This window comes from Delphinapterus leucas, unplaced genomic scaffold (genome assembly GCF_059928025.1).
Source record: "Delphinapterus leucas isolate spDelLeu-1000000601 "Yukka" unplaced genomic scaffold, BTC_Dleu_Yukka2 spDelLeu_asBTCV2_sq25, whole genome shotgun sequence".
NCBI classification, from domain to species: Eukaryota; Metazoa; Chordata; class Mammalia; order Artiodactyla; family Monodontidae; genus Delphinapterus; species Delphinapterus leucas.
Genome location: NW_028322234.1, coordinates 12,239,790 through 12,263,993, shown reverse-complemented (window position 1 = coordinate 12,263,993; position 24,204 = coordinate 12,239,790). Strand labels below are relative to the sequence as shown.

The 24,204-nt window shown below is 53.9% G+C and overlaps 1 protein-coding gene across 6 annotated transcripts; it reads right to left on the bottom strand.

The window, feature by feature from the left end:
* Nucleotides 1-1,542: 1,542 nt before the first annotated feature.
* On the bottom strand, nt 1,543-23,665 carry TYK2 (tyrosine kinase 2). Of its 6 annotated transcripts, none has more exons than XM_022557235.3 (25): nt 23,649-23,665; nt 22,195-22,259; nt 21,621-21,836; nt 18,530-18,653; nt 18,265-18,412; nt 17,783-17,946; nt 14,508-14,874; nt 13,710-13,919; nt 13,432-13,589; nt 10,757-10,865; nt 10,473-10,662; nt 10,281-10,384; nt 10,003-10,185; nt 9,827-9,914; nt 8,777-8,904; nt 7,754-7,889; nt 7,517-7,671; nt 6,645-6,795; nt 6,074-6,180; nt 5,663-5,855; nt 5,169-5,287; nt 4,626-4,798; nt 4,288-4,405; nt 3,210-3,320; nt 1,543-3,126 (listed from the first exon to the last, which is right to left on the bottom strand). In XM_022557235.3, the coding sequence occupies exons 3-25, from the start codon at nt 21,814-21,816 to the stop codon at nt 2,992-2,994; spliced, it is 3,567 nt and encodes a 1,188-aa protein (XP_022412943.1). In that variant the 5' UTR covers nt 21,817-21,836; nt 22,195-22,259; nt 23,649-23,665; the 3' UTR covers nt 1,543-2,991. The 6 variants fall into 6 exon arrangements, with proteins under 6 accessions (XP_022412943.1, XP_022412945.1, XP_022412939.1 ...); XM_022557237.3 differs by lacking the exon at nt 23,649-23,665 and adding an exon at nt 23,521-23,537; XM_022557231.3 differs by lacking the exon at nt 23,649-23,665 and adding an exon at nt 22,401-23,482 and having other exon boundaries at nt 22,154-22,259.
* Between the last annotated feature and the right edge of the window lie 539 nt (nt 23,666-24,204).

Here is a 24,204-nt window from a genome sequence, read left to right as displayed (position 1 = left end):
GATGCAGGGGACACGGGTTCGTGCCCCGGTCTGGGAAGATCCCACATGCCGCGGAGCGGCTGGGCCCGTGAGCCATGGCCGCTGAGCCTGTGCCTCCCGGGCCTGTGCTCCGCAACGGGAGAGGCCACAACAGTGAGAGGCCCAAGTACCGCAAAAAACAAAAAAACAAAAAAAACTACAGGGACTTCCCGTGTGGTCCAGTGGTTAAGACTCCGCGCTTCCACTGCAGGGGGCATGGGTTCCATCCCTGGTCGGGGAACTAGGATCCCACATGCCGCACGGCCAAAAAAAAAAAAAAATTGACATGTGCAAGGATTCTCACAGAACATCTACTGAACTCTGGCAGAAGATACCAGACTTCCAAACGGGCAAAAAAAATCTCCATGTAACTGGGTATGACAAAAAAAAAAGAAAGCGAATAAAACAGAGAGAACAACAAGGTCCTACTGCATGGCACAGGGAACTACATTCAACATCCTGTGATAAACCATAACGGAAAATAATTTTTTAAAAATATTTATTTATTTAGTTGCACTGGGTCTCAGTTGCAGCAGGAGGGCTCCTTAGTTGCGGCTCGCTGGCTCCTTAGTTGTGTCATGCAAACTCTCAGTTGTGGCATGCGGGTGGGATCTAGTTCCCCAAACAGGGATCGAACCTGGGCCCCCTGCACTGGGAGCGTGGAGTCTTAACCACTGTGCCACCAGGGAAGTCCCGGAAAATAATTTTTTATAAAAAAGAATTGCAAAAAAAAAAAAAAAGTAGCTGCCCAAGAACAAGCCAAGATAATTTTGAGAAAAGAATGAGGAGAGACTTGCCCTATCACCTCTCAAAATATATTCTAGTGGCAATGACTTTCCAAATTACCAGGTTAGATCGTGCAGCTATTCCCATTGGGAATTTGTCCTACAGATACCCTTGAACGTGGGTGAAACCATGTGCACACATGCTTACTCACTGCAGCAGCCCAGGGTATGGCAAAGGATTAGAAATGATTACATGAACAAATGCCGATGACATTTGAATGATGAGCTACAACACAACCATAAAATAGAAAGAGAAAACACTGTTTGCCTCCAAGGCCTATTATGTGGGAAAAAAATAGAAAAGATACAGGCTAGAGCTCTATATAGCAGCACACACTATTATTTTTGCAAAAGATGGGGAAATGTAACATGTGCACAGATTTCCTTGGATCTGGATAAAATGTCTCTGGAAGCCAAAAGAGGAAACCAGATAACATTAGTTGTCTCCTGGGGAGGTGACAGTGGTGGCTGATGGACAGAGGAGGGAAACATTTCACTGCCTATGGCAATATCAAAAAAAAAAAAAAAGGAAGATTTACAATTATAATGAATATTTAATTTTAAAAACTGTTATAAAAAGCAAATATCACTAAAATAGTGTGAAACTGACCAGTCAGGAGGGCTGCAATGCACAGGGTCTTAGGAAATCCCATGGGAAAGAAATCTAACTGCCTTTCACAATGTGGCAGACCCATCTCAAGTATACCTGTTAAGCAGAAACACGTTGGCAAACACCAGATTAACAATAATATCAAATGTTTATTGAGCAGTTGTTTGCATATCTCTCTGCTAAGCATTTGACAGATACGACCTCATTAGCTCTTTTTTTTAAAAAATTATTTATTTGTTTTTATTTTTGGCTGTGTTGGGTCTTCGTTGCTGTGCGCGGGCTTTCTCTAGTTGCAGCGAGCGGGGGCTACTCTTTGTTGCAATGCGTGGCCTTCTCATTGTCGTGGCTTCTCTTGTTGCAGAGCACGGGCTCTAGGTGTGCAGGCTTCAGTAGTTGTGGCACACAGGCTCTACAGGGCAGGCTCAGTAGTTGTGATGCATGGGCTTAGTTGCTCTGCAGCATGTGTGATCTTCCCGCGCCAGGGATCAAACCCGTGTCCCTTGCATTGGCACGCAGATTCTTAACCGCTGCGCCACCAGGGAAGCCCTCATTAGCTCTTGACACTAGTCCTATAAGGCAGCAAGCATGACCATCCCAAGTTCATAGTTGAAAGCTAAGGCCCAGAGAGAGGAAGCCACTTGCCTGAGGTCACACAGCGAGAAAAAGGTGAAACTGGCAATCTTATTTACATGGCATGTGGTCCTCCAGGTCCTTTGTTGATATATTTAACATACATCTTGAGGGCCTTCTGTGTTCCAGGCATTGGTCTAATTGCTGGCTGGTGATTTAGAGGTGAGCAAAGTTCAATAGTTGAATCTGACTTCTTCTGCAGTGAGTGTCTTGCTCTAGCTGCAGTCCCCAGGATAGTGGACATTTGCTGAAGAAGGGCCCAAGGACCATGCCTCTAGCAGAGGAAATATGAGTTGTTAACCAGTTAGGGGAGATAGTGGGCTCCAAGGGCAGGAGCTGGGGGAAGATAAAACGATCAGATTCAAGGCCCTGTTTAGCTCCTTGCTTGTCCTGGATCCCTCAGGAGCCTGTGTCAGGCTCATGATCTTGGAAGGTTCTATGGTTTGAACGTTTCTGTCCCTTCAAAATCACTATGTTGAAATCCTAACACCCAACGTGATGGTATTAGGAGGTGCATAGGTCATGAGGGTGGAGCCCTCATGAATGTGATTAGTGCCCTTATAAAAGAGGCTCCAGAAAGATGCCTTGCCCCCTTGGACCTTGTGGGGACATAGTAAGAAGGCATAGGCTATGAACCAGTAAGAGGGCTTTTGCCAAAATTCAACCATGCTGGTGCCTTGATCTTGACTTCCCAGCCTCCAGAACTGTGACAAATAAATTTCTGTTGTTTATAAGCCACCCAGAATGTGGCGTTTTGTTATAGCAGCCCAAACAGACTAAGACAAGGAAAGTCAGTTCAGAGGGGTGGGGCATCCAGACAGGAGTAAGGCACAGGGAGTCAGTGAGGCTGACCACCCCCTCTTGGGCTCCTCTTAGGGTGGGAAGCAGAAGGCCCTCTCTGTGGGTACTGTCTGCTCCAATCCCCCCAAGCAGAGCTGCTGGCAGGCTTCAGCAGACACTGAACACTGAGGCTGCCTGGCCTTGGTATTTCTCGTGGACCGTTTTGAGGATGGGTATGAGGTTCTGGAAGGTCGGGCGGAATGAGGCCTCTGCTTTCCAGCAGTTCTTCATGAGGCAATAGATCTGGGGAAGGAAAAACTGAGGCTGTGATCTCTGCTCTCTCCCTGGTCCGATGGTGGGGGCAGGGGGAAAAGGGAGGGTCTCACCTCACAGGGACATTTCTCTGGCTGTGGCAGCCTCTCTCCTCGTTCCAGCAGCTCAGTGAGCCTCAGCACTGTCATCTGCCCCTGGGTGAGGCCTATGAGCTCGATGAATTTCTACAGAAGAAACAGGACAAGCTCTTTTTAAGAGGCGGGGCTGCCTAGATAGAGGTCAAGAGTCTGAAGCCGGACGGCAGGAGTTCTAATGCCATCTCTACCACTTCTCAGCTGCATAACATTGGTCTTATGACTTTGCCTCTCTGGGCCTCAGTTCTCTCATCTGTAAAATGGGTGATAACATCTACCACCTGGGGTTATTGTGAAACTTAGATAAACTAATATTCATACAGTAAGTCTGAATTAGGTGCTTGCTATTATTATTAAGCCTCAGCAAGTTGTTTTTGCCTGTTCAGAAAATTTTTTTAATTTTTTTTAAATTAAAAAAAAAATTTCCTATAAAGGCACTCTGATTGGCTTTGGGAATAAACCCTTAACATACTCTAGGCTCCTCCCCTCAGCCAAGGACTACACAGTGAGTGGCTCCCTGGAGGGCACGTGAGTCAAGCTGGGCCAATCAGAGAGTCCTGAATTATGTTGGAAAGAGAAAGACCCTCCTCCCCTCAGCTGCGTCCACTGTTGCCACAACAAAGGGAAGGCTTGCTTAAGAAATGCTACCAGTGGTTAAGACTCGGTGCTTCCACTGCAGGAGGCACAGGTTCGATCCCTGATCGGGGAACTAAGATCCCACATGCCGCGTGGCACGGCAAAAAAAACAAAATGCTACCATGGAAATCAGCAGAGCCGAGAGATGGAGAAAATGGGATTCCTGATGGCATTTGAAGGTCTAGATCAAGCCATGTTCCCACTGTCCCCTTGGGGTTTGCAAATGGCAGAATAAGCCGTTCCTATTTGAGTGGGTTTCGGTCACAATCCAAGCCCTCTGCAGTGTAACTGGCCCACTTTACAGAATGCGACTGTGAGGCTCAGGTAGGTTAAGTTCTTGCTAGGGTGGGGGAGCTGGGAACTGAATGCATGCCTCGCTAACTCCTCTAGGATAGGGTCGGGGGGCAGGCCTGGCTCTCACCGAGGGGGGGCTCTGGGTGGAGTCACAGTAGGTCAGCAGCTCATACATGGTGACCCCAAAGGACCAGACGTCGGATGCATAGTAGAACTTACACTCCTTCAGGCACTCCGGGGCATACCTGGGGAGAGAGGGCACTCAGGCCTTGGGCCAGACCGAGCTGGAGTCCTTACCCGAGGCTTAGGAGCCCTGTGGTCCCAGTTAGGGCCCCACCCTTAAGAGGGGGGGCAGTGTCACTTGACCCAGGCCCTGTCGTCTGAGACCCCGGAATCCATCTCCTCCACCCTGTCTGCTCCAGGTGACCCTGGCACCCCTCCCTCCGGCTGGGTCCCGCTGGTTACCAGAACACGGGACTGTCCCCATCCTCGCGCACACAGTAGTACTCATGGCCTTCGGGCACGGCCTTGGCGAGACCGAAGTCCCCAATCTTGACCAGCCTGTTGTTGTCCAGCAGCACGTTGCGTGCGGCCAGGTCTCGGTGCACGTAGTGCTGCGCGTGCAGGTAGGCCATACCCTGGGGGTGGGGCAAGTCAGGATCAGCGCGGGGGCAGGACCGGGCCTGAGAAGCAGTGACCAGGATGGCTAGGGGACAGTCAAGTTGGCGGGGACCAGGCGCGGGAACGGGCAGGATGGCAGCTGGGGCCAGAGAGAAAAGGAGCAGAGCCGCACAGCAGAGGTGGAGCCACATGGGGGGCTCCCCCGGGGCAGGGGGCGGGAGAATTGGGAGGGGGGGGGGCCTGGGCCAGTGGGGGTGTGGCCAGGTGATCTGCTGAATGGACAAGGATGGAGGAGAGCAGGCCCAGCGGGGTTGGCGGGGGAGATAGGGAGCTCAGGCCAAGCCAAAGAAGCGGGCAGGTTCTGGGAGCAGGGGCAGGCAGGCCCACCTCACAGATCTGCTGGGAGAAGAGCAGCAGCTGGGCCAGCCCGACATTGTGCCGAGGCAAGTAGTCTCGGAGGCTGCCCAGGGGCACGTACTCCATGACCAGCTGTACCGACTTCTCGCCTGACACCGGAGAGGAGCGGCCCGTAAGGGTGGTAGAGACCTGGACCACAGGCTGCCCACCCTGCACCCCCTATCCCAAGGTGGGGAGGGAAAACCAAGATCCATCCACACTAGGACCAGTCCTCAGGTGGGGCGGACCCATCCTGAACCCGTCCACAGGCAAGGGAGCTGACGGTGGCTCCCACCCATCCTGGCCCCAGCAGAGCACCTAAGGATGGAAAGGAGGCAGCCGGGCCTCGCCCACCTTGGTGTCTGCAAACTGCATCTTCCAGCCTGGGGCTGAGAGGCTCTAATTGGCCAGGTCCTGCTGGCCCCGCCCACCAAGCCACACCCAAGCCATAGCACCGCCCTGTTACATCTCTAGGCCCCGCCCACCTTGGTCCTCGCAGCAGCCCTTGTACTTGACAATGTGCTGGTGGTAGAGTGTGCGCAAGATTTCGATTTCTCGCCTCCAGCCTGTACGGAGCTGGGGACCGCAGCCTGCCTTGAGGGCCTTCACGGCCACCATCTCACCAGTGCCGTCATTGGTTGGATCGTAGCAGTACAGGCTGACCTTTCCGAAGTGACCCTGGCCGGAGCGTGCAGGAGCGTCAGCCCCACCCCCAGCTCCCCAGGCAGGTTTGTTTGGAAAATCCAAGGCCCCACCTACTCCATGTGGATGGGTCCCCTTGGGGCTGAGGCCTCCCTTTCAATTCCCCGGGGCCTCCCTTGAAGCTGAGAGTCTCTAAGGCCAGGGCCTTGGAGCAGCCCATGCCCCGCCGCCGGTCCTCCAGGCCTCGCCCTTACCTCACCCAGATCCCTGATCTTTTTCAAATAGCGCTTGTGGAAAACCGTAGGATCTGACGCCGGTGAGTCCGGGTTCACAGACAAGACATCAACGAGATCTGGAAGAGCTACAGTGGGTGAGTCTGGAACACAGCCCTTTCTCCAAAAGGGTCCACACTTGGGGACACAGAAAGCCAGCTACTGCTTTCCCCAGCATCCGATCCCAGAGATAAGCAAACTTTTTTTTTTTTTTTTTTTTTGCAAGGGCTGGAAAATTCCTCTTATTGTCGAAAACACAGAGCTGGCTGCACTATAACCAACACCTGGGATGTTCTGAGATTGGGTAAAGGGCACAAACTTTTCATTAATAACCAAAAAATTTGCCAGGGTCTAATTCATCCCAAGAAGCCGTGGCTCTCCCCAAGCAAAACATAAAGGAGAGCTTGGGGCTTCCCCTCCCCCTTACTTAAGTGAATTAGAAACCGGCACACACCCTAAGCCACTGTACAGAGACTTGGGTGCACCATGCCTGAGTCAGCAGGGATCCCAGCCCCTCCCCCCCCCAGGGTCCCCGCCCTGGAGTGATGCTCACTTTGGGGCTGCAGCTGAGTGAGGTCACGCAGGATGGTGCGGAAGGATGGCCGCTGGGCTGGCTCATAGGTCAGGCACTGGCTGGTGAGTATGGCCAGCTCTGGGCACGAGGGCTCAGGCAGCTTCTGCTGCTTCTGGTAGAAGCGCTCTTTCTGTTGGAGAGGGGACCGGAAGGAGTCAGTGTACACCCTCAGTCCCCTTCCCCAAGAGGCGGAGTCAAGTCCCCAGAGCAGGGCTAGACCAGCCAGGTCCTTGTTCTTGTCATTCCCATTTTACAGATGAGGCCACTGAGCCTCGGCAATGGGATGCAGACTTGCCCACCACCGCAGAGTCAGGATTGGAACCCAAGTAGAGCAGGCTGTGCTGTGCTGGAGCATCTCACACTTGGCCCTTCCTGCCCTGCCTTCCACCCACCTCTGCTCCCAGAACGCTTTTGCATACTGCAGCTCCCTGAACGCCCCAAAGCCTCCCGGCCTTGGCATAGGCTGTGTCCACCACCTAGGCTGCTCTTCCTAGCCTGGGACACTGATATTCCTGCACTTAGATTAAAACCTCCTCTGGGAAGCCCTGCCCCATCCCTCAGCTGGGTCAGGGGCATCCTCTGGGTCCCCTTCCTCCCGACTGCCTGTGCCTCCCCCTTGATGCCCTGGTCACTCTGCCTAAAGCATGTGATCTATTTGCTTTGTGCCGTAACGACCTTATGAGGTTGGGACTGCAGTTCACTGCAACTGACAGATGACCTGATGGAGCCCCAGAGAGATGAGGCTGCATAGCCAGAGGGGAGGCAGCTCTGGACCTTGAATGTACCCTCTGGACTCCTTGGCGGTGCCAGCCCTCTTTGTGCGAAGGGCCCAGGGGGTCCCCTGGACATACCTCGGAGGGGCTGCGGCCCTGCAGGGGGGCCTCCCCATCGAAACAGATCTCCAGGAGGGTGGCACCAAAGCCCCACTTGTCGGCTGCAGTGCTTAGGCTGTTGGCTCCACCGGACAGGCACTCAGGGGCTGTCCAGGGGATCCGCTCCACCCGTTCTGGGGGCCAGAGTCAGAGGTCAGCAAGGTAAAAGGAGTGGGGGAAGCCCGCCCCTGTGCCCAGCCCTGCCTGCGTCCTCACCCTCCCTGGAGAGGACGCTCAGGCCCACACCGGGGTCACTCAGCTTGATGAAGGGGCTGGTGCCCTCCGCCAGCCCCAGCCGTGCCAGGAGGATGTTCCGGCCACACACGTTGCTGTGAACCAGGCTCTTGTCTTCCTGGGGTAGGGGGGAAAGGGGGGCGTGGCCACTGGGGGCTGTAGACCCCACCCCTACCCCATCCCACATCGTCCCCCCAGGGACAGCCCAAGCGAAAAAGACAATCATGGTCGTTATGGAGATGCCAGTCCATTGTCATAGTGACAAGGCAGCACTGGGTCTCCAGTGGGTCCTTCCTGTTTTCCCAGTGCTGGTGGCCAAGGCTCTCAGCCAGGGACAAAAGGCCAGAGGACCCTACTGTGGTCCTCAAACCCATGGCAGGCATGCTCCTTCCCCAGGGCCTTTGCACTGGCTGTCCCCTCTGCCTGGAATGCACTTCTCCCAGATACACTCACAACTACCCACCTCTCCCCTCACCCCATGTCACCTCCAGGTCACCTTAGTGAGGCCTTCCCCAACCCACCTGTTTAAGACATCACCTCTTCCCCAAACTGTAACAAATCCTCATCTCCACCTCTGCTTTTTTGCCCGCAGTTCTTGCTACTTTCTGGCGCACTATGTAATAATGTACGAATTATTATTTCTCGCTTGCCCCTCCCAACTAAAATGCCAGCTCCCCAAGGACAGAAACTTCTGTCTGTTTTGTTCTCTGTTGGGTCCCCAGGGCCTAGGACAGAGCCCGGCACACAGGGGGTGTTCTGGAAACTGGGGTGACTGGACCGGGAAGGGCTAGAGAACAAATGGCAAGAGTGACAGAGGCGACTGCCACAGGGCCTTGGACACCAAGTGGAGGAGGTGGGGAGAGATGGGAGCCACAGGGGTGCGTGAGCAGAGGAGGTTCATGGGAAGATCCAGTGCGTGGATGGGTGCATTCAGGCCTCCATACGCAACGTGGGAGCTGCCCTGGCCCTCCCCACCCACGCAGGCCCCGCCCACAGACCACGCACCAGGTAGCTGAGGGCGCTGGCCAGCTGCTGGGCCACTGCCAGCTTCCAGGCCAGGGGCACGTGGCCCCTCTCCCGCCGCAGCCACACGTCCAGGGGCCCGTGCTCCACGTACTCCGTCACCATGATATCTGCAAAGGCCCAGCCACTGCAGGTGCTGCCCACCAGCTTACCCTCCAGGGCACCAGGGGGCAGGACGGGGATGGGGGGGGGGTGCTGGGACTGTAGGTGGGGAAGGTGTCGGGCAAGGGTGTGGGGGGAGGCTCGGGAGCGACTCTGGGGAGAGGAGGAATGCAGTACGGAGGACCGGAGGAGGTGGGTGCAGGGTGAGGCCGAGCTGAATGCTGGCATTTGGGTCCAGGGTGGGACTGGGGTAGAGAGGAGGCTGCGAGTGAGTGACAAAGGTCAGGACGGGATTGGGGAACCGGGGGGAGGGTGCAGACGAGTGGAGGGAGTGGAGCTGGAGGTTGGGATCCCACAGGGCTGGGGGTGCCTGTGCAGTGAGAGGTGCGCAGGCTCGGCACGTAGGCCAGCGTTGCAGGGAAAGCAGGAGAGACGGACACGTGGTGCTGAGGTCGGTGGGCCTGGGGGCGGCCGTGGGCACCCTGTACAAGGAGATGCGCACAGAGTAGCGGGAGAGCGGGGGGAGAAGCAGGGGCTGAGGTCTGGGAGGATCGGGGTGCCCGACAAGGCTGGGGTCTGCATGCTGTCACGGTATCGCAGGGGTCAGAGGATACACAGGGGCCGGATTGTAGAGGTGTTTGGGTGGTAGATGGAGCTAGGGATGCAGTCTGGAGTCGGGGTGCAGGTAGACGGTTGGGGCGTAGCCAGGGATCAGGGAGCCGCTAAGGGTCATGGTGTGGACAGGGTTTAGGCTGGAGATGAGAGTCGATGGGCACAGGCTGGGGTACGTTCAGGGCTGGGGTGTAGGTCAAAGGTCAGTGTGCAGTCAGGGATAAGGATGCAGGCCAAGAGTGTAAGCGGGGTCGGGCTGTAAGTGGGGCAGAGTGGGGTGGGGTGTGTGTATGTCGGGGGCGGGCAGGGCCCACTCACTCTCGGAGCCATGCACGTAGATGCCATGCACGAAGACCAGGTGCACGTGGGAGACCTGGCTCATGAGGCTGGCTGTCTCGTAGAAGGCCTGTGGGGACGGGGCAGGTTAGGGGGCTGCAGGCCCTGACCCTGACCCTCTTCACCCTGCCCCCCATCCCCTGGCCACGCTCACTCACCAGGGCGATGTCATGGTGACTGGGATCTAGCACCTTGAGTACCACTCGCAGCTCCTGTTCACAGCCCGCCCCGGGCATGGGGGGGTCCCCGCCATCCACCTTGTCCTCTTCAGGGCCTCCGCCCTCCACTCGCAAGAGGCCCTCATACACATTGGTCCTCGTGCCCTGGCCCAAGTGGGACAGCTGGGGGGACATGGTGTGGAAGATCTCCATGACAACGGCTCCAGGCTGCCTCCCTGGTGCCCCGCGCCCGCAGGGGCCACCCCCGCGCCACGCACCTGGGTGATGTCTTCCTGGCGGATCTGGTGGAAGCTGAGATGGCTGAGGTTGAGTGGCCTGCTGCTGGCCCGAGGTCCCCGCGTGACGATGAGGTTGGAGATCTCTGGGGATGGAAGCAGTCCCTGAAAGTTGGCACGGAGGGAAGAGGCCCCCCCCACAACCCGAGCCCCGTGGCACTCCCATCTTGGTACCTCCTGGCCGTGGCAGGCAGCAGTGGCGCAGGGAAAAGCAGTCGTCGCCAGCCCGCAGGGAGCAGCCCTGCAGGGCAACCCGCAGCTCGCGCACGCTGGGGAAGGACCGGTCCCAGCCCTCCAGCGCGACAGTCCCAGCCTGCAACTCGATGGGGAACTTCCGTAGGTGCAAGCCCTTCACGCCAGGTGCCTGGAGCAGGTGGCAGCAGGGGTGAGGGCGGTGAGCAGGGGTCCAGGCAGGGAGCACGCCCAGCCCCAGCCCAGGACCCCCGCCCCAGGCCCACCTGGTCACGCTGGGCCACCGTGAGGATAAGGCGGTGGAGGTGGCTGGTGCTCCAGTGGATGAGGTAAAGGCCGTCCTCGGGCTGCAGCCTGGCCAGCACAAACGGCTCCCTGGGCGGGTGGGGGCACAAAGGGGCACCATCAGGGCACCTGGGAGCACTGCTGGACCCACACCTGGCAACAAGGACACACAAAACCTGCCCAGCAGGGCACACTCCAGCTGGGATAAATGTCAGACACAGCTTACGTGGTGACACTGTGTCTGAACACACACACGCAGGTAACCCTGTCCCGTGCATGAAAACTCACACACAGACACAGGTACCGGAACAGGCACATGCTCGTGCGTAACAACTGTGGACACTGTGGCCGACAAAATCACACACACACACACACACACACACACACACACACACACACACACGGGAAACAGCCATCAGATGCCAAATGGGCACACACCCAGCCATAGACACTGCCACTCCCAGGGTGACCCACAGTGCAGTCTGTCACACACCGAAAGGAAAAGATCACAGACAGAGGACTTCCCTGGCGGTCCAGTGGTTAAGACCACGCTTCCACTGCAGGGGGCGCAGGTTCAATCCCTGGTTGGGGAACTAAGATCCCGCATGCCGCACAGTGCAGCCGAAAAAAAAAAGAAAACAAAAGTATGAAAGATCGCAGACACAGCCGCTGTGTAACGTAACAGCACAGGGGCACTGGCATCCCAGACCCAGAGGGGACAACTGTCATAAGCACAAACAGGTACTACAAGGTGACACAGCCACACAGACTCTGACAGTTACCTATGTGGTGCCATAGACTGAATGTCTGTGTGCCCCCCAAATTCCTACGTTGAAGCCCTAACCCCCGACCAAGGTGATGGCCTTAGGAGGTGGGTCTTGGGGAGGTGATTAAGTCATGAGGGTGGAGCCGTCACGAATAGGATTAGTGACATAAAATGGACCCCAGAGACTCCCCTGGTGGCACAATGGTTAAGAATCCGCCTGCCAAAAAAAAAAAAAAGAATCCGCCTGCCAATGCAGCGGACACGGGTTCGAGCCCTGATCCAGGAAGATCCCACATGCCGCAGAACAACGAAGCCCGTGTGGCACAACTACTGAGCCTGCGCTCTAGAGCCCGTTAGCCACAACTACTAAAGCCTGAGCGCCACAACTACTGAAGCCCGTGTGCCTAGAGCCCACGCTCTGCAACAAGAGAAGCCACCACAGTGAAAAGCCAGGGCACCGCAATGAAGACCCAACGCAGCCAAAAAATAAATTAAATAAATATATTAATTTAAATAAATAAATACAAAAATAAAATGGACCCCAGAGATCTCGCTCACCCCTTCCACCATATGAGGACACAGCCAGAAGACTGAACTTTGGTTATGTAACAGGAGGTGGGGCTCTCACCAGACACTGGATCTGCCAGCACCTTGAATTTGGACTTCTAGCCTGCAGAACTGTGAGAAATAAGTGTCTGTGGTTTCTAAGCCGCCCAGTCATTGGCATTCTGTTACAGCAGCACGAATGGACTAAGACACACGCTGACATGGCCCATAGGCCCCGGACGGCCACAGCCCTTGAGAGGTGAAACGACCACTTCACCCTCCTCTGGTGTAGAGACTAGGCTTGGAAGGGTGAGACCTCTTAGACTGACCCAGGGGCCAGTCCAAGTGTCACAGATAGGACAGGGGATACCCAGGCACAGGGCCAATGACCAGATGAGCTGATAGTCACCAACCCCAACCCGGCAGCATACAGGATGGCCACACACACCTGATGACCACGTAAGCCCTGACACTTCACATTCTCAGCCCCACACGTCCAAGCAGGAGTGCTCAGTCGGTGATCCACAAGTACCAGGACAGATACATGCCTGCAGGGGTGTAAACACCCACACGTATATCTGAACAGCCACCAGCGTTTGGACAACGCATAGCCCAGCAAAACTCACCAGTCCTGTCACGTGCAAAAACACACACTGACGATTTAAAACGCAGTTGGAGGACCTCCCTGGTGGTCCAGTGGTTAAGACTCCGCGATTCCACTGCAGGGGGCATGGGTTCCATCACTGGCCGGGGAACTAAGATCCCGCATGCCCCGTGGCACGGCCAAACCAACAACAACAAAACCAAACAAAACGCACTCCCCAGAGTAGTGACACAGCTGCGTGCCAAATGGGCTGTTAAACATTCAGACATGCGTGGTGACAGTTCCCAACCCAGGCACTCTCAGCGTGACACACCGTCCATGCCGTTACAGGTGCCCTCTCTCCCCCCATCACCCCTGGGTGCACACATGCACCCACATGAGCACCCACTGACGTGAACGCATGCACAATGCTGTATGAGCAAATCCTTGCACGTGTACCCGCACGCACACACAGACACGCGTGTGCACACTGGACACGAATGCTCCTGCACACGTGCATGCACACTCATGTACACACCCAGGCACACACACACTGACAGGTACACACTGAGACACGGATGCTTGCACACACATGTGCACTCATATACATGGGTGAACACACAGGCCTTCACACCCTAAGACACACACACACACACTAAGACACCGACATGCACACACCTCATTCAAACCCCACAGTCCCTAGAGCTCACTGCCCAGTTCAGTCACCACCACGCAGCCCACCCGCCCTTCTCGGCACTCACAGCAGGGGTCCGTGGATACCGTCCTGGATACTCATCACCAGCCGTGGAGGAGCCACCTCATGGCATAGGTAGTGGCTCGAGTCGGCCGTCAGGCGGAAGTAGCCATCCACCAGTGACACCAAGGACAGGGCTGCAGCCCGGGAAGGCAGGGTCAACTCCTGCAGGCCAGGGGACGGTGGTGGGGAGGACAACATCAGGCAGATGTCACAGGCCAGAGGCTCCCACTGTCACCCAACCCTCCCCCCACGGCCAGCCCGGGCCCCCGTCCAGGGCCCCACCAGGCACTTGTTGTCCTGACAATGAATGCTGACGCGGCGTTCTTTCAGCACCACGTGGGTAATGTCCTGGAAGTCGCAGAAGTAGGCCCATGGGGCCTCCTGAGGTCTGTGCACTGGCTGGTTGCCCACCTCCTGGGCCTTGGCTTTCTTCCCAGATGGGCCAGCATGGGGCATCCTTCTGCCGCCACCACCACCACCATCACTGGGAGTCTGGAAACCAGCACGTGGGGCAGGTGAATGGAGCAGGGCAGTGCCTGTTTAGTCCCACTGCACTTTTCCCCGGGGGAGAGGCGGGAGCTGGAGGGACCAGGCAACCCCCCCCATCAACCCCAGTGTCACAGGCTGGACAGGAGACCCACCCAGAGAGATACACATGCCAGAAACTGGAACTTCGGGGAGAGTAGAATGGAGGTTCCTCACCCTCTCGGCCCCAGATGCCAGACCCCAGAAATCAGGTCCCCAGGGGGGCAGGCAGACAGAGGACACTCCCCAAGAAACAGACCCCCAGGGACTTCTCTGGCGGTCCAGTGGTTAAGACTCCACTCTTCCAATGCAAGGGGCACGGGTTCGATCCCTGGTCGGGGAACTAAGATCCCACATGCCATGCCGCGTGACCAAAAAAAACAAAACAAAAAACCAAACCAAAACAAAAAAAAGGAACAGACTCCCAGGCACAGACTGACACACCCCAGAGGCACGTGGGGGAAAACCACCTTCGGAGGCCAAGGCCAAGGCTGAGCAAGGGCGCGCCACCCCCAGCTGCCCTGGACTGCTAGATGGAAGAGGCGCCCCGCTCACCTCTGCCTGTACCAGCCGCCACTGGATGCCGTCGGTGCCCGACACCAGCACCTCGTGAGTGGGGGGTCCTGTGGCAGACTCGGGCCCGGGGTCGGGAGGGGCCTGTCCGCCATCCCGGATGTAGCAGGGCTCCCCCTCGGCCTGGGCCAGTAGCTCCAGGTGGCACACGGGCACGCGCTCTGTGCCGAAGCGGGGCGCCAGCCGCTCGAGTGTGGCCAGGTACTTCACCATGACAACCTGCTGGGAGAGGCAGCCTGGCTGGAAGGCCCGCAGGAACTTGCGGAAGATGCTCCGCAGGCGCAGCCGCGTCAGAGCATTGTGCTGTCGGATCTGCTGCCGGAAGGAGCGTGGGATGCAGTCCTTGAAGCTGTGGGGACGACCAGGAGGGGCCAGTCAGGGGCTGGGATTGCAGGCCTAGCTGGGTGACGTGGGGCAAGTGGCTTCATCTCTCTGAACCTCAGCTGCCTCGTCTAGAAAACAGACAGGCTGCAACCTACATGGCCATCAACAGATGAATGGATAAAGATGTGGTACGTATATACAATGGAATACTACTCAACCATTAAAAAGAATGAAATAATGCCATCTGCAGCAACATGGATGCAACTAGAGATCGTCATACTGAGTGAAGTAAGTCAGGAGGAGAAAGACAAATACCCTATGATATCACTTATATGTGGAATCTAAAATATGACACAATGAACCTATCTACAAAACAGAAACAGAATCACAGACATAGAAAATAGACTCTAGTTGCCAAGGGGGAGGAGGTTGGGGGACAGATGGAGTGGGAAGCTGGGGTTAGCAGATGTAAGCTTTTATGCATAGAATGGATAAACAACAAGGTCCTACTGTACAGCACAGAGAACTATATTCAATATCCTATGATAAACCATAATGGAAAAAGAGGATGAAAAAAACAAGAATGTATATATATGTATAACTGAATCACTTTGCTGTATAGCAGAAATTAACACAACATTGTAAATCAGCTATATTTCATTTTAAAAAACATTAGGGGGGGCTTCCCTGGTATCACAGTGGTTAAGAATCCACCTGCCAATGCAGGGGACACGGGTTCGAACCCTGGTCCGGGAAGATCCTACATGCCTCGGAGCAACTAAGCCTTTGCGCCACAACTACTGAGCCTGTGCTCTAGAGCCCGCAAGCCACAACTACTGAGCCCATGCGCCACAAGTACTGAAGCGCACGCGCCTAGAGCCCGTGCTCTGCAACAAGAGAAGCCACCACAATGAGAAGCCCGCACACCTCACCAAAGAGTAGCCCCCGCTCGCCACAACTAGAGAAAGCCCGCACACAGCAACGAAGACCCAGTGCAGCCAAAAATTTAAAACATAAAAATAAAAAATATAAAAACTGAAAAAAAAACCCAAAACAATAAAAAAAACAGGCAGGCTGTCATGAAGGTGGACAGAGAATGCTATAAAGGGCCAGCACAGGGAGGCCAGGTGGTGTCTGGGCCCAGGGCCCAGGACTTTGGAGGAGACTATAGGTCGGAAATCCCAGCTCTTGGGCAACTTCCTTAAGCTCTAAAGGGCTCTGTCTTTTCATCTGTAAAATGGGATCAAACAGTGCCCACTTCTAGGGCTGATGAGAGAATCAGGACTATTGATTGGCATAAAATAAGGACTATGTGAGTGTTGGCTATTATTATTATTGGAGAAGTCGCTATTGTTTTGATCAATATGATTATCAATAAAAGGCACAGCTCTGGGAAGCCCCTCTGCTCTTCACAAAGCCATACCCTTCACCCCTTCTCCTGCCCTGCACTTGCGCACCAGCATAGCCCACTTAGATGAGATTTCCAAGCCTCATCCTCCATGTCCCAAGCCACCTCTTCCAACCTTTGAATACAAAGATCCTAAAGGTCAAGGTTCTAGCTGCCTTCTGCCCCCACTTCCAAGCTTTCCAGGGCTCCCTAGTGCTCTCAGGGAAAAAGGTTCCCTGACTAGTGCCTGGCCGTCTCCTGCACTTGGGCAATCACATTCCGAGTTCAGTTCCCCTGGAAACTAGGCCTTTGCCACCTCCTGCCTCTGGGCCTTTGTATATGCTGTTCCCTCTCCCTCGAATGCTTGGCCAAAGCAATCCACATCTGGATAAAGCCAACTCAACCTTCAGGTCTTAGCAGAAATCACCTCCCCCCAGGAGCATCCTCTGATCTCCAGGCTGGATAGGGTCCCTCTTCTGGGCTTCCCAGCATCCTGGGCTTCACTGTCACAGCCCTAGTCCTCCAGTGATAACACGACAGGGATTGAAAAATATGTGCTTTAAGAACTGCAAGTCCTGGGAAATTCCCTGGCGGTCCAGTGGTTACGACTCGGCGTGGGTTCAATCCCTGGTTGGGGAACTAAGATCCCATAAGCTGTGTGGCGCGGCCAAAAAAGAACTGCAGGTCCTGAAAGACCCATTTCTCTTGCTGCCTCCTCCAGGCAGTGTGCCCTGATTGCCCCAGCCCTCACTGCAGTGGAGGCTAGCAGCTCTCCAGACTCTTGCCTCCTTTTTTCCCTTGAATTCTAGGGAGTCCTCCAAGCTCACCCTGCTCCAGCCACACTTCCTCCACCACATATCAAGCATGGTACAATCTTAGGGCCTTTGCACTGGCTGATCCCTCTGTGGAGAATTCTCTTCTCCCAAATACCCACCTGGCTCCCTCCTTCACTTCCTTCAGATTTTTGAATTTGAATGTCACCTTCTCAGTGAGGAGTTCCCTGATGACCCAGTTTTTTTTTTAATTAATTTATTTTTTATACAGCAGGTTCTTATGATGACCCAGTTTTAAATTGTACGCCCCCCATTCCCTGACACACCCCTTCTTTCTCTGTTCCTGCTTAATTTTTCCCCATTGCACTTATCATCGTCTAAAACACTATACATTTTATTTTTGTATTTTGTTTATTGCCTGTCTCCTTCATCAGATGTGACCTCCAGGAGGGCAGAGATTTTTGTCTGTCCTATTGACCGTTGTGTCCCCAACACCCAAAACTAGTACCAGGGACTTCCCTGGCAGTCCAGTGGTTAGGACTCAGTGCTTTCACGGCCAGGGCCCTGGGTTCAATCCCTGGTCAGGGAACTAAGATCCTACAAGACGCTCAGCACGGCCGGAAGAAAAAAAAACTAGTACAAGCATACAGTAGGCACTCAATAAATGTTTGTTGAATGAATGAAGGCATGACAGTATGCAAGGTCTACCCTGGCCACCAGATGCCTGGGCATGTCCACCCACCTATGCAGTGTTTCCGCCTCATTCTCAATACCTGATCTTCTTGGCCACCTTCTCAAGGGGGACATCATGGCAGAGAGCGAGGTGGCAGAGGTGCAAAAAGGCCATGCCCAGGCTCTCGTTCTGAAAGTGGTGGATCTCCTCCTCGCTTGACAGCTCCCACAGCGATGCCACGTCATTTATGAACTCATGCTTGCCCTGGGGATGGGGAATCAGGCAGAAAGGGAGGCATGAGAACCTGTTCACTCCCCAGCTTCTGGTCACTTTGGGGAAGGGAAGGACCCCACATGTGTGCCTCCTCTGCCCAACCCCATGCCTGTGGCAGACATCACTAATCAATCACAGCACTTACCCCTACAACCCTAAGAGTCTCAAAACCCTTTGGTTCAGGCAGCCAAAGGATCCCAGACGGCATGAGTTGAAACCTACTAGCTATAGCAAATTGGGAGGGAAGTGAGGACTCCTCATTTGCAACCTCCCTCACAAACAGTCTCACCTCCCCAGCCCTGGTCACACCTGCTCAAAGAGGTACTCAAAGGAGGCGGGGTCCAGGAGTTGCACCCCCTGCTCGGCCTGTTCTGAGGAAGGCTCGGACCCTGGGGGACCACAGCGGTACACAGCCGGCTCCTGGGGATGCATGCCATGCCAGTTCCGGAAATAAAACCTGCAGGAAGGGAGGGGGCGCAGCTGGGGTTTAGCACAGATTCAGACCAGGTCCAAGAAGGTGGGGACAGGGGAGAGAGGGGACAGAATGAAAGCCTTCCAAGGGGACTTCACCCACCTCATGCGGAAGTACAGCATCAGGCTCGAGTCTCTGGACATATCCAGGATGTGGTTTGGAGGCAGCCAGACCTGGGCCTGGACATCGAAGAGGGCAAAAAGATTGAAGCAGGGTGGAGTGATGCCTGGACAGGGGAGAAATGAGTCAGGAGTGAGTGCCTGCTGCCATTAGCCCTGTGGACCCCCAGACCCACTGTCTCCCTTCACAATCCCTCCCTGGGCCTCCTGCCTTGCCAACAGAAGACAATGCAATATGTAAACCATCCTATGGCCTCACAGGAAAACTACATTTCCCAGCCTCCTTTGCAGCTAGGATGGAGACATTGGGCTGGTTTTTGGCCAGTGGGATGTGGGCATAAGGGAGTACATTTTTCCAGGCCTAGAAATAAACTTTCCTGCCATCTTCGCTGCCCCAGGGATGTTGGAGACCCCTTATGCCTAGTGGTGAAGCTATAAGATAGAGGGGAACCATCTGACCTGCATTAGATTTTAGGTCAATTTTCATTGTCTTAACCCAGTAGAATTGGGGGGGCTGCTTGTTACTACAGCAAAACCTATCATAGACTGACTAACACAGCTCTACAGACTGCTGGCACTTTGCCTGGTCTCTCTCTGAACTCCAGACCCAGAGAAATATCCAACTACCCCTTGGCTGTCTTCCTCTAGACATCTCGGGCCCCCTGAGATGTGCCTTGTTCCAAATAGATCTCATCTGAGGTCCCCAAACCTGCCCCCTCTCTGCCGGACTTCATCTTTGTCCTCAACTCGTCCCACCCCCTCCACATCAGATTGGTCACAAGTCCTGTACTTTCTGCATCCTCCATCTCTCTGGGATCTACCCACTTCCTTCAAATCCAAAACTCAGCCCTAGTTCAGCCTCCAAACTTACTGTCATTCCCCACACTGGCTGCCCAAGCATCTATTTTTTATACACATCACTTAAAAATTGTATCTAAAATAGTTCAGAATTATTTATTTATTTTTAATTAAAAAATTTTTTTTTTCTTTCTTTCTTTGTTTTGGCTGTGCCGGGTCTTAGTTGCGGCATGAGGGATCTTTAGTTGTGGCATGCAGACTCCTTAGGTGCAGCATGCATGCAGGATCTAGTTCCCCGACCAGGGATCAAACCCAGGCCCCCTGCATTGGGAGCACAGAGTCTTACTCACTGGACCACCAGGGAAGTCCTTCAGAATAATTTATAATCACCTAAGTACCAGCCACGAGAAAAAGAATAAAACCTGGCAAGTACAACTGAAGCCCCCACCTACATCCACCTCCTCTCCCCTCCCACAAAGAGGTAACTATACTCCTGAACTAGAGTTTATCATTTTCGTATTCTCTATCATCTTTGAATGTTATAAATTCAAATGCGGTATTATACCATAGGCGTCCTGCAATTTGCTTTTTCAGGCTACGATAGGTTTTAAGCTTCACACGTGATATGTGTAACTTTGGTTAAATTCCTTTTTCCTGGCTGTATAGTATTCCAGTGTTCAGCCATACTGCAACTGATTTGTGCATTCTCCTATACACAGACGTTGAGATGGTCTCCTATTTTCACTAAGATAAATGAAGCCACTCTGAACATTCCCATGTACATCTCCTGGAACACATGAGCTGAGTGTCTGTAGAGTGCACATCTAGGAGTGGAACTGTGTGCCCTCAGGGGATGTACATTTCAACCATGTTAGACGATGCCAAATTGCTCTCCAAAATCATTGCATCCGGGAATTCCCTGGTGGTCCAGTGGTTAGTACTTGGTGCTTTCACTGCCGAGGGCCTGGATTCAATCCCTAGTCAGGGAACTAAGATTCCACAAGCCGCATGGCGCGGCCAAAAAAAAAAAAGAAAAGAAAAGAATCATTGCATTCAAGTGTACTGCCCCCCAAAGAAAGAGCATGCCTCCCTATGAGACAACTTCCTAAAGAACCAATCTGTTTCACTCTCTGGCTTAAAACTTCCATCACTCCCCTTTGCCCCCTGAGAAAGCCCAACCCCCTCAGCACTGAAAAACCATGACCTGGACCCAGACAATTATTCTCTGCTTTCAATTCCTACTTCCCCTTCCAAATTCTTGAAAACTATGCTCCAGTTACTCTTAAGATCTTTTGCTTCCTCAAAAAGATCAGGTTCTCTGGGTCCTTGGCCAGGCATGTTTCACACCACCCAGAAAACCAGTACTTCTTTAAGAATCTGCCATTGATGGGAAAGTACAAGGTGTTAAAGATATCTACCAGAAGGCCCCTATCCAGTTGCGGGACAGGGGGTTTGAGAGGACGTCCTGGAGGAAAGGGCATGTAAGCAAAGTCCCCTTGCAGAGACCTTCTCCCCCTCCGGCAGGAGAAACTAACTTTCAAGCACGTGTGCTGCAGGCTCTCTCAACCATTCCATGCTTCACTACTGTTCCTGGGGAAAGCTTTAAGCCCTAAACTCCTCCCTCTGGGGTTTAAAACACTGTAAGATCTGAACCTGGCTGACTTCTGCCCCATCACCTCCTACTTGGAGGCCCTTACTCCCGCCCTCGCCCGCCACAGTCTGCTCCCCCTACAGCAGCCAGAGATCATCTGTGACACTTGCGTCCAATTACGTTCCTTCTTCACTCACAGTCCTCTGTGGCTCCCACCTCACTTGGAGTAAAATCCAAAGTCCTCCCTGAGGCCCAAGAGGCCCTGTACAACCTGTGCCATCACCTGCTTGCCCTCACCTATTCCTGTCTCCCCTTCACTCACTCGGCTACAGCCACACTGGCCTCCTCACTGTTGCTGGCAAGTTCCCACCTCAGGGCCTTTGCACTTGCTGTTCCCACTGCCTGGCGCCACCTTCCCCAAGATATACCCGTGGCTCAGTCCCTTATCTCCCCAAGTTTTAAATCTTTTACCATGATCTCTGGCCTCCTATACAGTTTTCTTATTTATTGTGTTTCTTGTTGATCCCTATTAGAATATCAGCTCTACAAATGTAGTAACTGGGGGCTGGCACACACTAGGTGCTCACTCAATGTCCTCTGAATGAATGGGCAGACGATTGGATGGATGAGGCCCGGCGGCTGCCAGCGCCTCCACCCCGCCATGGGGCTGATGCCCGGGACTCACCGACTTTGTGTGCAATGTGGAGGCAGACCTCCTCCGCAGTCAGTGTGGCCTCGCTGAAGGTGACCCAGGGCTCCCCGCCACCGGGGCCAGCCCAGTGCAGAAGCACCTTCAGGCCTCCTCTGGTGGCCATGGGCTGAGCTCCATCCCCATCGGGCTTTCTGCCCCTGGTGGTGGCCCCCCATTGGCACAGAGGCATGCTCTTGACAGCTGGCTTGCCTAGGAAGGAATGACATCTTGTCAGCCCCAGGCCTCAGTCTGGAGGCCCCTTTGAGCACCTCAACCTTCCAACCATCCAGACTGAGGCTTGGGGGGAAGATTCTGGATCCCTGCTCGCTGTGCAAACTTAGACACCCAATTCCCCTTCCTGAGCCCCAGTTTCCACAACCGTTTGATGGAGTTGGGGTATGTGTCCCCACCTACCAGATCAGTCATGAACAATAACACCACCAAACCCCTTTATTGGACAAATTCACCAATATAAAAATCTGCTCTGTCCAATAAAATTTTTTTTTTTTAATCTGCTCTGAACCCACCTTTCCAAAATAACCAGGAAGACAGGGGTGGCCAGACAGACCTGGGGGTGAATCCTGTGTCGACTCAGATGAGTCACTTAGCCATGCTGGGCCTCAGTTTCCCCATCTGGAAAATGGAGATGCTGAGAGTGTTGCCATGAAGAGATGGTTGTGAAGTTTCTACATTCTTTTTTTTTTAACTTTTAAACTAGAGTTGTAAGTGAATTACGCACCACCGTCACCATATTACAGATAGGTAAGGACTTACTATTGCCATTTTGTTGTTTTCTCGTTGTTTTGTACATCCATTGTTCCTTGTTTCTTATCCTGCTGTCTTTCTTTGTGTTTGGATGTAATTACTATAAGATTTTTCCTTTGTGGTTACCCTAAGTTTAATGTTATAAGTTTAAGACATTTTATGAGCCTTACATAACATACCTCACACTTGTAACACCCTAGCACCTAGCAGCTTCACTTCAATAGGACTGGTAAACACTATACTTTTCATTCTCCTCCACCTCATATTTTGATTACTGCTGCTACACTTTACATGTTTTTTATATTGTGTAACTAAAACAGATTATTGTATTACGGTTATTTTTTCTACATCCTTTTTTTTTAAAAAAACTAGAGTTGTAGATCAATTAGGTTGTGACGTTTCAACACAATTCTGCACGTCACATGTTCAGTACCTTGATACAGGCATGAAAAAATAACAAATATGATAAAAACAAGAATGAAGTCATTATTGGTTTTATCACCATAATCCTTTTTCTCTTTCAAGCCGAGATTCCTGCATACCACATCTACCCCCACCAGCGACCCCAGTCCCTGCTGGCTCCCTGAGCGGAGAAGGGGCTGTGTTCAGCTCTTTCCCCAACAATCTGGAACTTTTCGAGAGCGAGGCCCAGGGCTCAGGCCTCCTGAGGTCTCCAGTATTTGCAGGGAGGGGCTGTCAGCGATTCGACCGATGTTACTGATTTAAGACAGTGATGGGGGAAAAGAGAAGGTTGTAATAGCACAATGTCGGAGTCGTCAAGAATCAACTCCTCTCTGAACCTGTTTCCTCATTTAGAAAATGGGCATAAAACAGTCTCTCTCTCAAAGGGTTGATGGGAGGATTCAGTGAGGTGAGACAGGGAAAGGGCTCCGCACCGGGCCTGGCGTGCAATAAGTGCTTGATAAATGTTCGCTATTATTATCTTATTAATGTTCGAGATAAGATCTTGGGAATGGGGTTTTGCAGGTGCCCATCTCCTCCCTCCTCGTCCCCATTGGGCCCAGACCCAGCTTTGAAGATGAGGTCTGGGTGAGGTCCGCGGCCCCCGCCCCCCAACAGAAATCTCCAAACCCTTCTGGCAGGGGTGGGAACCGCGACGTGTACCCACCGGGCATCAATCAGTCCCAAGGCAGTGTGGGGGCTTCTACCCACCTCCTGCAAAGGGCAGTCCCGCCGGCCGCAACCTTCTTGATGACCTCCCGGGCGCGCCCCCTCCCGCCCCCCGTCCAGACTCACCCTTTCCGGGGAACTCCGGCTCGAACCTAGGACCCCGCCCCGCCCAGCAGCCAGGGTCAGCCGCCGCTTGATCGCCGCTGGGACACCGCCTCCCATTGGCTGCCTGAAACGGGCACACTCATTGGCGGCCGCTCTGCTCCGCCCCCTCGCTGCTACGGCGGCGCTCCCATTGGTGCGGGCTTCAAGTTTTGCTCAGCAGCGGGCGGGCGTGTGAGGTCTTGCCGGGGCAAGGCTGCTCCCATTACCCACGCGGGCGGTGGGCCTAAGTCAGGCTTCCGTACCCGAACTTGGTGCAAGCCCAGGTCCTCAGCTCTGCAGTCTTTCAGTCCTCCAACTCCCCTGCCATATGGCCCTACATCTGTCCTGCCTTTTGTCCCTGTCTGCCTGGCCAGCCCTGCTTTGCGGCCTGAGACCCCCTTCCTCTAAGGGAGGCATTTCCGGCCCACCAGCTCACATCCCTTTTCTGATCACCTGTAGCCCTGTCCTCCGAGGGCCCCTTGCTCTCAAGGTAGCAGCTTGGACGTCCCACCTGATCCGAGTTCTGATGCCTACACAG

What these genes read in the sequence shown, in the direction of transcription:
- TYK2 (XM_089905484.1), bottom strand. Translation starts at nt 22,437, where the DNA reads ATGTACAAAACAACGAGAAAACAACAAAATGGCAATA. An exon ending in GTCACCATGACATCGCCCTG is followed by an intron (nt 9,915 to 10,002) that starts GTGAGTGAGCGT and finishes CCGTCCCCACAG; the next exon opens with GCCTTCTACGAGACAGCCAG. An exon ending in CCAGCGCCCTCAGCTACCTG is followed by an intron (nt 7,890 to 8,776) that starts GTGCGTGGTCTG and finishes CCCCTACCCCAG; the next exon opens with GAAGACAAGAGCCTGGTTCA.